Here is a 12,685-nt window from a genome sequence, read left to right on the forward strand (position 1 = left end):
ACGAAGGCATGATGAACGACTTTGACGCAGCCACGAGAAATTGATACCTGTGGCCGTTTTTACTTGTGAAAACATAGCACGAGTACGAGTTCACGTTGTTTGTGACTTGACACGACGAATGTGTTGGCTTCGTGCCAGAGAAAGGATACAAACGTAGGGTAAAGAGGGGAACACGTCCTCAAATACGATAACAAACCACTAAACCTGCAAGATGCCAACTTAAGAGAAAGCGGTTGGGCGTTGTTCAACTATTATTGGTTCATGGACAGGGTGGCACTCAGTGGCACAGAAACTACAGCCAATGGCAGATATCCCAGGCATAAGGCAGCAACAAGGCGTACTTGGAGAGGATCAGATTCCGGTGAGCGAACTGGGGTTATCACCTTGGCCATAGAGGAGATAAAAATGAATGAAGATGGCATAGTTAACGTGAAATAAACTTATTCTGACTGTTCTAGGGTGTTCTGGCCGATGATAGCAATGGAACACTTGCATCCTAGTTTACAATGCCTTGTCATGTGATTTGCTCCTCGTTTACGACTGTATGAGGTGCTTCAATGTACTCAAAATAATCTGGACAGGATGTAAAGTTTCGCACCCTTCAAAGTGGAAGTTGAGGCATAGAACTGAGGACATAAATTGAATGAAGATGTATATGAGCAAGTAGAGGTCTCCTACACTTTAGAGACTCGGGTCTTTCACTAGTACTCTGCTCGAAGACTTCCAGTTCTCTAAAGTGGGCTCACTCGGTACACTAAAGTATCATTGAAACCCGTAGGGCATGAAATTCGATCGCAGATGAGTAGATGTTAGGAGGTTGTGTAGTGAGTCGAGAAGACGAAGTAAAAGTGAATGCAGGTTGGAATGACCGCGCCAAGAGCCCCAAGAAGCTCGGACATTATTCTGCTTACCGGCGCACGGGCGGTTTGTTTTGTTATCGACCTTGACTCGGCAGCGCACCATCTCTTCCTCAACACCACCGCACCCATCGCGATATTGCTGCTGCTTTCTGCTGCTTCATCACGAGCTCTTTAATATCCGATGATATAGAGCCTTTCATCCCTATCTTGCATTGCGTGCCTGGTCCCACATCACCCCACCGCCACAAAGACGTCACCGCAACCACCAGCTCCACCACCGCCATGGCGACAGAACCCGACTATCTAGATCCCTCCTTCGAGCCCAGCTCCGTCACCGTTCCGCGCCTGCGAAACATCCTCCTGGAGCACGGGGTCCAGTACAACTCATCGGCGAAGAAACCCGACCTCATCGCTTTGTTCAACGAGCACGTTGCGCCAAAGGCCTCCAAGATCCTGAAGTCGCGATCGCGGACAAAGCGCTCTACCAAGGGCATAGAAGATGTGCCATCTAGTCAGTCGAGTACTCTGGACGACGCGGAGGATGAGGTGCCTGTGCTACCTACACTCAGCACTGTGAAGCGCACCTCTCGGAGGACCACCCGCGCCGCGACCGAGGAGGAGGGCGATAAGACTTTGGTACCCGGTCTACCGGCTACTACCCGAGGAAAGACTCCATCCAAAGCTGCAAAGCATGCTCGAGAAACATCGGATGTGGAGGTTGAAGAGCGCCCCGCGGCCCGGCGCACCAGACACAGCGTTACGCCCGCTGTGAAAGATGAGGAGTCGGAGCCGGAAACATGGCATCGACATGACGACACCGAGAGTCCCTTCACTGCGGACAATCCCTTCCAGAGCGGCAGCTCTCCTCTTCAAGCAGATACACGACCCGACCGACGACGAAGGACTCTTGGGCTCGTCGAGAAGGAGAAGAGGAAGAGTAGCACAGCGAGGCGTCGGACAGAACAGCCAAGAGTGGAACAACAGGACGATGGCATTGTCGTCCCCACTAGGAGAACTTTTGAGATGCCGGCAACGCAGCTCAAGCGGGAGAGAGCGTCTCTAACGCCAAGCGCACAGATTAAGCGGGAGAGGGTGTCTGCGACGCCCAGTGGCCTAGAACCCGGAGAGGAATTCACACCGGAGGAGACCATGGATCTCGTTCACGAGCAGGAACAGAACGGCGATGTCGCGGTCCTGCCTCCGCGACGAAAGAAACAGCCAGCAAAGTCAACTGGCACTCTCAAAGCTGGTATCTGGGCCGTGTCTCTAGCATTGGCAGGTGGTTTGGGTACCGTATGGCGACAAGAGAAGCTTGCGGTTGGGTACTGTGGCGTTGGACGCGACCAGCCCTCTCTGGCCGGTATCGATATCCCAGAATGGGTGAATGACTTCATCCCGCAGTGCGAACCATGCCCACCACACGCATATTGCTACGGCGACCTCGAAACAGTGTGCGAGCCGGACTTCATACTAAAGCCACATCCATTCTCACTTAATGGACTGGTTCCGCTTGCCCCGACCTGTGAACCAGACAGCGAAAAGGCCCGGCGCATAAGCCAGGTCACCGACAGAACCGTCGAAATCCTCCGGGACCGACGGGCCAAATGGGAGTGTGGCGGCCTAACCGATGGCGACGGCAACCCCATACCCGCAGTCGAGATGAGCGAGCAAGAGTTGAAAGACGAGATGTCCGCGAAGCGTCGCAAGAGCATGTCGCAGCAAGAGTTCGAGGACCTATGGACCGGCGCCATCGGCGAGATCGAGAAGCGCGAAGAAGTCGTCACAAACACCGACGGGTATGTAGCTCCCCTCTCCTTTCCACTGTACCCAGCATAAACGCGTTCTGACACTCGAATCTGTGCTGACAGATTCGTTGCTATCTCTACAGAATCACCGGCCGGCGAACCCTCACCTCCACCTCAACCGCCAACCTCCCCCTCGGCTGTAGCCTCCGACTCTGGGTTAGAGAATCACTGGAACGACATATTTGGCAGCTTATTGGCATAGTCCTCTTCTTCGCATCTGGGTCGTATGGGTGGTCTACTATCACCTATGGTCGCCAGACGGAGGTGAGGGCGAAGAAGCTTGCGAAGTACGCTCTCGACCGGCTCGCGTCTCATGCGGCGCTGAACTCGCAGGAGCCGGGGGCGTACCCGGAAGTGGGGATCAGTATGACACAATTGAGAGACGACGTTTTGCGAGACGAGTTCTCGGCGAAACGGAGACAGAAGCTGTGGGAGAAAGTGCAGAGCAAAGTTGAACATAACTCCAACGTTCGCGCAGCGGTGCGCGAAGGCAGGAGCGGTGACGTAACGCGGATGTGGGAATGGATCGGGCCCGTGGAATATCTTGAAGATGGGCGTGGGAGTGGACGGCGGGACAGCGGCAGGCGAAGTCTGGGGCCTGTCGTTGGATCGAGTCCTGCACGTGTAGGCACGCCTCTTGGGGACGAGATGAGGCAGGCTGGGAAGTGGGACGAGGGCAGACCGATCTATTGATGTTTGTGTTTCTCATACGGCTTACAACATAGGTACTCGGGGGACGGGGGTCATGCTTCAGAGGCGTTGGACGGGTTGGAGATACCTATTCTCATAGACTGATAATGTTTACATCGTGCATTCATGATGGTTCCCGTCGAGTGAACCTGAAGTAATTCATATATATCCCAATTCGAGTAAGAAAGAGCATTCTCTTGTAGCAGACGCAATATGGCACGTGATTATGATCTCTTGGCGCGCTAATCCAATCGAGGCGCACAAGCGAATCGAGGAATTTCGACACCACAGACCTTCTGCGTTGACAAGCAGCACATTGCCCTCTTCACACGCTTCACCCCACACACGTCGACGAAATCTGTCAAGATGGTGAGTCCTCCGCCTGTTTTTCATTTTGCCAGATACCATGGAATTGGAATTGCGACGCGGGCACGGCTTCGAGACTGGAGATTGTGGCGAGCGACGACATAACCCCGCTGGACCTTACGGACGCTGGATCGTGGACACGACAATGGGACGGACGGAAATTCAATTGGGAGAGGAGCTTAGAAGAACGATGCCATATGAGAGCCTAAGAGATTGTGAAAGATGGGTGGGATGGTGTAAAGAGGGTCCGAGATGGACAACAACTTGCCAGAAGAGCCGTGTCCGTTGGCGAAAAGAGGCAATCAAAGAACTAACATCCATGACAATTTGGGCATGAGATATTAGGCTACGGGTGTGCGAAACGTCTCCATGCAATCTGGAGAGGCGTCGACATCTCCCATCGCGAAATCGCCAGTCCCGCACCCTCTAAACAGAATTGGACCGTGCCTTCAGGACTGATCGCGAGTCCATAGCCCTTCAGGACCACCAGCATTCGCTCTTTCCGTGGGCCCTCGAATGCTAGAACTTCAAGACAATCGGCGGTTGCATCGCACATCTCCGGATTGCGACATTCTCGACAGCAAACCCACAATTTCAAGTCCGGCGCCGGTCTGACACGCAAGATTCATATACGCCAGAGCTAGTGCTATAGCATCGTCTTTTTTGATCAAACGCTTACATGTCCTTCTTAGGTGAACGTTCCCAAGACCCGCCGAACCTACTGCAAGGGCAGGGATTGCCACAAGCATACCGTCCACAAGGTACACCCGCCCGTTGTCCTCCTTTCGAGTCGCATGTTGATAGCGCCCTAGGTCACACAATACAAGGCGGGCAAGGCATCGCTGTTCGCACAGGGAAAGAGGCGTTATGACCGCAAGCAGTCCGGTTACGGAGGGTACGTAGTCCACGGATGTCTAATTCACAGGACTCCCGCTGATATATTGCAGTCAAACAAAACCCGTGTTCCACAAGCGTGCGAAGACTACCAAGAAAGTCGTGCTGAGATTGGAATGTAACGTTTGCAAGACTAAGGCGCAGCTCGCGCTCAAGCGGTGCAAGGTACGGCTTTCCCGCCTTAGATTATACTTGGAATTACGGCTAATTATCATCATCAGCACTTCGAGCTTGGTGGTGACAAGAAGACCAAGGGTGCGGCGCTCGTCTTCTAGATGCACAACTTTCCTTCTCTTGTCGTGTTCTTCTGGGATATGGGAATGGTTGAGGGCATGCATTGGGGTTGTCGTGGAGATGAAGGAGGGGTGCACTACTCATGCATCCGGGCCGAGGATGATTGACGCATCAGACAACAAATCCTTGACTGGCTACGTACTGTGAGCAATGAGCGATGTGCAATCGGCGACATTTTGAAACCCATGACTTGAGCCTACTAATCAGTAATTCGGTATACTAATCAGCATTCTGCAACCTACCTACTTATAAGAATTTCCCCATCGTTTTCTTACCACTCCACTTGACACCTGTCGTTGAAAGCATCAACCTGCGAGAAATGCTCGGAACGCAATAGCAGTCGGTGGGTCACGTGATGAACGAGACACCAACTCCAATCCCGGCCCCAGACATCAACATCATTTCTCTCTCACGCCTTGTCGCATGTTCACGCCTTGTCGCATACAGATCTCCGAAACCACGAGTCCCGTACCACTCGCTCCAACATTCCCGTCCCCGTGACTTTTCTCAAGCCTGGCTCCACGTCTTCCCCGCATCCCCAGAAAAAGGAAAAGGGCCGTGCCGATGATGCAAGGGGCGAATCAACCTCACCACCACCAACATCATCATTTCGTACGACGCAAACTGCCGAGGCATCTTGCACTCCCACCCGTCCCGCGGCGCCAAAGTTCCCCTCCACACCTCCACGTCCAGAACGAGCACGACTACTCCGGACTGTCGTTCACCGTTGGTTACTTCCGTCTCGAACAATGCACTTGTGATGCACGGCAGTTGTTGTTACTGGCGTATTACTCGGAGTGCGTTCAGGCCGAGTACGACCCTCATGCGATGAGCTTATCATGATTCCCAAGATGTCCCAGGAAAGGCGAACCTATTCCCTGGGCGATCATCGTTTCGGTGGTACGATGCTTTCTTTATGTCCGATGTTTGTTTCCGGACGAGCCGGTCTGTGGTATGATGAACAGTGTCACTATTCGGACATCGTGGTACATTTCCACGTTCTGCCATGTACCGTCACTGCTAGCAGTCCCACTTAGCCATGATACTCTGTCAAGCGCATTCCCCTTCATCCAATTATCAGCGCAGCACAAGCACAATCTGTCCGGCGACCCCGGATACACCCCACGGGGTCGATGTCCGATCGGGGATAGAGATGTGGCTGCAGCGCGCTAGCGCTCCCGTCCCCAGAGGTTTTGGCTTTGCCAACTAAAACTGTAGGACGATCGTCGTACGTCAGTGCCGCTAGATTTGCCGTTTCCTGTGGCTTCCGGTAGTTGTCCTTCATTATATCTTATCTACGTCCCTCCTCTTTACCTTCCTAAAGCAATTGAACTAGATTCGCACTTTTTCAACCTGCAAGATGACGGACATCAACCATATCGAACGGCTGAAGACCAGTGACATGGAACTGGGGGCCACCGAAGCCGTCCAGCGCCATGCCACTCGTCATGTCGTAGAACGCAGACCTATCTCTCAGAGGAAGCTTGATTTCGAGCATTCCAGGCCACGATGGCTGAGGGAGATGGCTGCTGAGGCCACAGGCGTGTTCTTTTATGGTATGTTCATCAACCCGAATATGTTGTGTGGGAATTTACTGACATCGACAGTCTACCCCGGCATCGCCTCAACCGCAGCCTTCTTCCTCAATGACACCGAACCCATTTTTGGTTCTCTCTTCCAGATTGGATGGGCATATGCCATTGGCATTGCTTTTGCTATCATAACATGCGGTCCTACTTCTGGTGGTCACTTTAACCCCGTATGCTCCCTCACATATGCATTCTCAAATCCTCCAACTAACTTTATTTTTAGGCTATCACCCTCTGCTTCGCCTACTGGCAAGGCTTCCCATGGAAAAAGGTCCCCTACTACATCTTCGCCCAGATCTTCGGCGCCTTCATGGCCGGCATGATCCTCATGGGCCAGTACCACGAGCAAATCTCCGCCTTCACCGCCGCCTCGAAAGCCGCTGGTCGCGGAACCGTATACAACGGCGGCCCAGCAAGCATCCTGTGCACGTTCCCCGGCGCGAACCAGAACAATCTCGGCTACCTCTTCCTAATCGAGTTCTTCGTAGACAGCTTCATCGTACGTCCCCAGCCCCCAACTCTCCCCCTTTCTCAACGTGCGCATAGCGACTAACGCCAACATCGCTAGGGCATCGTAATCTGGGCCTGCCTGGACCCGGCTAACCCCTTCGTCTCGCCCGTCTCGGCCCCCTTCACCATCGGCCTCGCCTACGCCAACATGGTGTGGGGCTTCGCCAACATCAGCATCTCGACCAACCTCGCGCGTGACCTGGGCACACGCATCGTGGCGGCCATTTTCTTCGGCGGCGAGGCGTTCAGCTATAAGAATTACTCCTGGATTGCGATCTTGGTGAATGTACCTGCGACGTTCTTTGCGACGGCGTACTATGAGCTGGTGATGCGGGATAGTCTGAAGAAGATTGGGACGGGCAGGGCGGTGCATGCGGAGGGGGAGGAGGGGCTGACGAGGCATTTGAGCCGCGTGGGGGTTATTGAGGAGGGGATGGCGGGGGTGTTGAGGAATGGGGGAGGGAAGGGGGATGGGAATGTTTGAGTGGTGGGGGGGGAGGGCCTTTTGGGGAGAGGGGGGTTTGGGTAAAGTGGAATTCGTACGCGTTGAAAATCAGAACTTGATATGTTTGTAAGAAGAAGTGATGTTTGTGCTATGCGCCACGTTTCTGTGCTCCAGCTTCTTAGTAACAGTTGTTGAGCAAGGGGTGTTGAGGTGTGGGGGCGGGAAGGGAGGCGGGGATGTTGGAGAGGTGGAGATCGGCTTGCGAGAGTGTGAAGTTAATCAGGAAGAGCTTTAGTGCCATGTAAGTGTAGCAGGCCTACACGTTGTACGTGAATGAAGTAGTTGATTGCAATGTGCTGTGTCTACCTAAAGAAAGAGAAGAACTTGTAGGAGCCGTATAGCTCCTGCCTTTGCCTTGCCCTCGTCAGGCGTACCTGACATTTATATTCTCGACTTGAAATGGATTCATTCTACGGTGATCTCCACGGCATAGTTCCTCCCTCGGGCCAGGAAACCGTTGTCTGGGGGTTTAGGCTTAACGGCCAGTTTCAGCACCAATCCGTGACCAACGGACTTGGTGATCCGATCGAAGCTATGCTGGATTACTTCACGCCGACCCTTGACTCGAGCAGTCATAAGATATCTGTAAGAGGACAACAAACCCCGCAGTGTCTCAGTTTCGTCGATGTCTGTTGCAAGATCCGACCACATTGCACCATTCTGTTCGCCTAGCACCACAGCGAATCTCAGTCGAGTTTCCTTATGCATGAACATCACGGCGGCATACTGGTTATCCATGATCTCCAACAGATTTTTATTTGTCTCATGACCGATCCATGGCCCAACCGATCCGCCTCTTCCCACATCAGAGAATCCAGCGTCCTCAAGTGAGGTAGTTGTCAAGGTAAACCTTGACAGCGGCTCCGACCAGGGAATGCGTGGGTCCGTATTACTAGGCTGCTCAATGTAGATTTGAGTTCTCTGGGGACTATGGCGAGGATTTCCACGGAAATAGTACAGATTGTAAGCGTGGATTCGAGCGAACTCGTTAGACTACGGCCGGACTTGTGTGAGATAGATGCCAATTCTGGTGCCATCTGGCCTAAAACAATCTAGCAAGCCTATGATGACGGTGGCTCCATATACGATGTCCTGTGAGCTGGTATACTCGAGCACTGCAGGAGCTGCTCCTTCACGATTGATCTCCCTCAGGAGAGGTAATGTGATACGAAGACCTCTGTTGGTCAGAGAGTATTCAGATTGCTCGTTGACTTGGGAGCGAACTATGTGGCCGCATCCGCGAAACTCGAATGGCGATGGGGCCAAAGGTCCAGATCCGTGAGCGCAATAGTGATCGAAAGGTGAGGTATTCCAGGCAAAGAGTGATTGGTCACTAGATTTCCTCATTATCTCGTGTTGGAGTCGAAGGAAAGCTTTCGAGCCTTCTCCATATATCATCGGCATATTCACGTCGAACAAGCCTAATAAGGAGTACGCGATATCTTCCACTCGACTCGTTTGCCTTTTTGAAGCCCATGACATAGTTTGCGCGATACTGTACTCGCTAAATCTTCTCGTGGAGAGAACCTGCTCCGGGATCCCTGTGATGGCCGTGATTTCCTTCCTCAAGCTCGCTTTAGTTCCGATCTCTATCCAACGACTGTCGAAGAATACCACGAAACGGGGCGCAATGAGCTCTTGGAGAGTCCATCCCCTCTTGAACCATCTGCTTCCTTTGAATCTCTTTCCGAAATCTGCCAAGGATAGATCGGCCAAGGAAACATCGGCTAAATACGCATAGCATTCCACAGCATCCCAATACCATCGGTACATCGAGTTTATGGCCTCCGATAGCTTAGCACTATTCGTTTTATCGATGCAACATGTGTCAATCCAGACGTACTGGAAGCCGTCCGAGGCAGCTTGCTCGCAGCACTTCTTGATCTTCGTGTACCCGGCTGGCTCTGGAGCGATGTGTCCTGCGGTAGGCAGGGCTTGAAGAGATACCTCGTCATCTTCCCACGTATGTGAGAGAATGGCATATGGCGGGATACCGTTGCCTACGAACTCTTTGAGTTGGACTGTAGCCGTGTCCAGGAGCCGCATCGTGTTCCTGGAGGGGCTGATCGGGTATCGACTAGCAAAAAGCAGACTTCAATAGCGGTTGTTGACTTTGAAGAAAAGAAACGGTTGCAGATGATGATGAAGAAAAAGATGGAAGAGATCTACTTGCCGTCTGCTGCGCCTCCACAAGAGGGGTGGAGATGCAAGGTGTTTCCAGCCTTGCACGTGATTTGCATCGGAGCCTTCACCATCCGTTAGGCCAGAACGCATGCCATCACCGAGGTCCGCAGGATAGCATAGCATCCAGTGCCGTTGATAGAAGCTTTCGGTCCCAGAACGGGTGGGATATTTATAGGAGGTGATCACGTGGCAAGTCGTCTAGATAAAGCCAGCTTCCTCAACGCCATGTCTATCTGTGAAAACGCTGAAATTCATGAACTGGAGCCCACAAGAATACGCATACGATAGATCGCACAACATGCCGTAATTATCACCCGAATACCCCCAGATGTTCCAATAGGATAATTTGTCGGGGTGCATGTGCACTCCGTTTGATCCACAGCAGTAACTTGTTAGTTCAGTAAAACCTCGTTAAAATAATAGTGGTCCGGGGCTACGGGTCGTATTACTGTATAGATTGTATTACTGTATTAAAGGTCACGTGTAAGGGATTTGTAGGCCAGTGGCCCCTAAAACGAGGGGCCATAGACCACTCTTCTATACAAAATCCAGCCCGGTTAATATAATATTATATAAGAGAGGGTTAGTAATACTATAGTAAGCAGGGAGCTAGTAACATTGCAAATATTACTATACACCACTATTATACTAACGAGGTTTTACTGTGTAGTCTTAGTTGTTTATTTAAGACTCTGAAAACTTACTAAAGAGCAAACGGCCAAACGCCCGGCCAGCGGTAGCGATAATGAACAGGAGAAAGCGAAATCACAAACAACACTGCGTCAGCGCCTGCGTCGGCTCGGGCTGCTCCGTGACAACCACCACCGACGTCAGCGTGACCGGCGCGGGCGACGCCGTGACGGTGTCAAATACCACACTAGTAACCCAACTACCTGTGTACGTGGAAACCGACGTCGACGGAGACTCCGAAGAAACCTGACATCCGTTGCACTAGGCATCACACCCGTTTTGGCCGACCGTCATTATTACCGCACTACACCCAGAGCTTGCAATTGCACAGTTCGTTGGCGTACATGTGCATTCTGTTTCATCCTCGACGCTGACACTTGTTAGCGTGGTCCTTGTTGGTGCTAGTAGTTGAAGACTTACTAGGGGGCACAGCTGTAAGCTGGGGCTGGAGGTGTCGAGGAGGGCGAAGATGTTGGGGAAGGCTCGGGTGTGGATGAGGGACTGAGTGCTGACGAAGACTCGAACGTGGATGAAGTATAGAGCGGCGATAAAGGCTCAAGCTTTGTCGACTGCGGATTACCCGTCGTTAATGGCTCGGCTATCGTTGGAGCTGAGCCTGAACCCGTAACAGTCAACAGCGTCGTCGAAACGCCGGTGATGCTAGACGTGGATCCCGGAGCTGATACAGACCCAGAAACGGAATAACTGCGAATGGATAAAGGACAAGAGCCGCCATCTTCTCGCTTGAGCAATTCGCCATACTCTTTCCAGTCATCCTCATCCATCTCCATGGCCTGAGGCATTTCAAGTGCTCGCTTTATTTTGCTATTAGCCACTGGACCGGGCAGTGGACCAGGGGATGGAGCAGGCGGTGGCGGTGGCGGTAGTTGATTTTGCAGTGCATTCCAAGAATCCCGATACCGATACATCGGATTGTCTTCGAACCATATCTACTCGGATAGAAGTACAATTAGCACTAGCTCTTTTTAAGAAAAAGTGGGTATTACCTCAAGTCGAGCGATCTGACCCAAACAGCCCCCTGGCACCGCCGGCGGTACCCAAACTTGTACGTTGTCATATTGTACAAGGACCTTACCCCAGGGGTGGATCCATGTGTTAGGCCGGCCAAGTAATCCAGGGTCTCGCGCTCGGGGAATGTACGAAATTCTGTTGGTGAATTAGAATCTCGTCTACACAGTAATTGCGGGTGGGACAGGACATACATTAGTTCGCCTTGTCTTCCGAGAATATTGTGCAATGCGTCTCTAATCTTTCCAATTTCATACGGGAATTCCAAATCATCGGGTGCCGGGTTATTTACGTCACGCCGATTTGACGTGAAAATGAAGGCACGTACTTTGTTAGCTGGGGTGTTTTCAAAGTCTCCACCAGGGCCCGTAAAGGCGGATATTCCTTGCTGAATACCTGCACCGCCGGTGTTTATTGCATCAAGAACTTGCGTTTGGAATAGGATAGGCTCCATAAAAGAGGGGCCTTCCCAGAGGTGTGACATCCATATTCGTCTTCGAGAAACGACAACGACAGATGTGCAGCCGAAAAGATTGACCACCGCCCAGCTATCTGGGACGTTGTTGAGAGGGCGTGTGATAGCGGTTGAAAGCATACCGGAGCCGGGAGGGCCACCGAGAGGCACTTTAGTTGCGCGGACGACTGACCACCGCATCCATGAATCTACGTCACCGTTCCAACGGGTGGGATCATGAGGATCAAAAAGAGCGCGTTTGGAGATTGCGCGGGTGGAGCTGGTTTCTTTTGGTTGAAGACCACGCACTGCGAGCGTCTCAGCTGCGGCTAGTGTTGCGGCTGGAAGGTATTGTTGGCCGTTGGTGGCTGTCAGAAGGCCTGAAAGGGTAATGTCCGTAGGCCCTGGGTCGTTGTAGATTGCGCACACTGGGTTATCGGGTGAGCAGATAAAGGCTGAAGAGGTGGATGTTACAGTAGACACTGATGTCACTCCGGTAGCACTGCATGCTGTGATAGGTGATCCACAAACTGTTCCGCATGCTGGAGCCCCATCTGACCTTCTCTTCGGCCCACCTGCGGTTGTGATTGCTGTTACTGTGCAAGCAGCTTGACAGTTGCTTACGGTCATCAAGCTACATGATGACGACGACGACGATGAGGAGGAGGAGGAGGAGGAGGAGGAGGAGGAGGATGGCGACGACGTCGACGGCTGAGAAGAGGTCTGCTGATCAGAGGCTAAGCTAGACGGCTCTGTATCATCGTTGGGGTTAACGTCGTTTAAGGCATCAATCATTGGTTTCAAGTCGTCCGTCA

The 12,685-nt window shown here is 52.3% G+C and overlaps 6 protein-coding genes across 6 annotated transcripts; 3 read left to right on the forward strand and 3 right to left on the reverse strand.

The window, feature by feature from the left end:
- Positions 1-1,053: 1,053 nt before the first annotated feature.
- Positions 1,054-3,383, forward strand: BDZ99DRAFT_211112 (sister chromatid separation protein-like protein). The gene is made up of 2 exons (XM_033713341.1): positions 1,054-2,656; positions 2,749-3,383. The coding sequence occupies exons 1-2, from the start codon at positions 1,143-1,145 to the stop codon at positions 3,356-3,358; spliced, it is 2,124 nt and encodes a 707-aa protein (XP_033568873.1). The 5' UTR covers positions 1,054-1,142; the 3' UTR covers positions 3,359-3,383.
- Positions 3,384-3,659: 276 nt separating this feature from the next.
- BDZ99DRAFT_211123 (60S ribosomal protein L42) lies at positions 3,660-5,156 on the forward strand. The gene is made up of 5 exons (XM_033713342.1): positions 3,660-3,724; positions 4,414-4,482; positions 4,534-4,616; positions 4,669-4,780; positions 4,837-5,156. Exons 1-5 carry the CDS (start codon positions 3,722-3,724, stop codon positions 4,888-4,890), a joined length of 321 nt encoding a protein of 106 aa, XP_033568874.1. The 5' UTR covers positions 3,660-3,721; the 3' UTR covers positions 4,891-5,156.
- A 968-nt stretch (positions 5,157-6,124) lies between these two features.
- BDZ99DRAFT_552122 (aquaporin-like protein) lies at positions 6,125-7,492 on the forward strand (the record flags this gene model as incomplete). Its single annotated transcript, XM_033727046.1, has 4 exons — positions 6,125-6,465; positions 6,517-6,668; positions 6,722-6,997; positions 7,067-7,492. The coding sequence occupies exons 1-4, from the start codon at positions 6,270-6,272 to the stop codon at positions 7,490-7,492; spliced, it is 1,050 nt and encodes a 349-aa protein (XP_033568875.1). The 5' UTR covers positions 6,125-6,269.
- An 899-nt stretch (positions 7,493-8,391) lies between these two features.
- Positions 8,392-9,690, reverse strand: BDZ99DRAFT_552138 (HET-domain-containing protein). Its single transcript, XM_033727047.1, has one exon. The coding sequence runs from the start codon at positions 9,557-9,559 to the stop codon at positions 8,507-8,509; it is 1,053 nt and encodes a 350-aa protein (XP_033568876.1). The 5' UTR covers positions 9,560-9,690; the 3' UTR covers positions 8,392-8,506.
- Positions 9,691-9,861: 171 nt separating this feature from the next.
- Positions 9,862-10,181, reverse strand: BDZ99DRAFT_211230 (uncharacterized protein). Its single transcript, XM_033713343.1, has one exon. It carries the CDS (start codon positions 10,055-10,057, stop codon positions 9,896-9,898), a length of 162 nt encoding a protein of 53 aa, XP_033568877.1. The 5' UTR covers positions 10,058-10,181; the 3' UTR covers positions 9,862-9,895.
- A 154-nt stretch (positions 10,182-10,335) lies between these two features.
- Positions 10,336-11,181, reverse strand: BDZ99DRAFT_469217 (uncharacterized protein; the record flags this gene model as incomplete). Its single annotated transcript, XM_033721442.1, has 2 exons — positions 10,336-10,757; positions 10,808-11,181. The coding sequence occupies 2 exons, from the start codon at positions 11,176-11,178 to the stop codon at positions 10,649-10,651; spliced, it is 480 nt and encodes a 159-aa protein (XP_033568878.1). The 3' UTR covers positions 10,336-10,648.
- Between the last annotated feature and the right edge of the window lie 1,504 nt (positions 11,182-12,685).

This window comes from Mytilinidion resinicola, assembly GCF_010093595.1.
Source record: "Mytilinidion resinicola strain CBS 304.34 unplaced genomic scaffold BDZ99scaffold_35, whole genome shotgun sequence".
NCBI classification, from domain to species: Eukaryota; Fungi; Ascomycota; class Dothideomycetes; order Mytilinidiales; family Mytilinidiaceae; genus Mytilinidion; species Mytilinidion resinicola.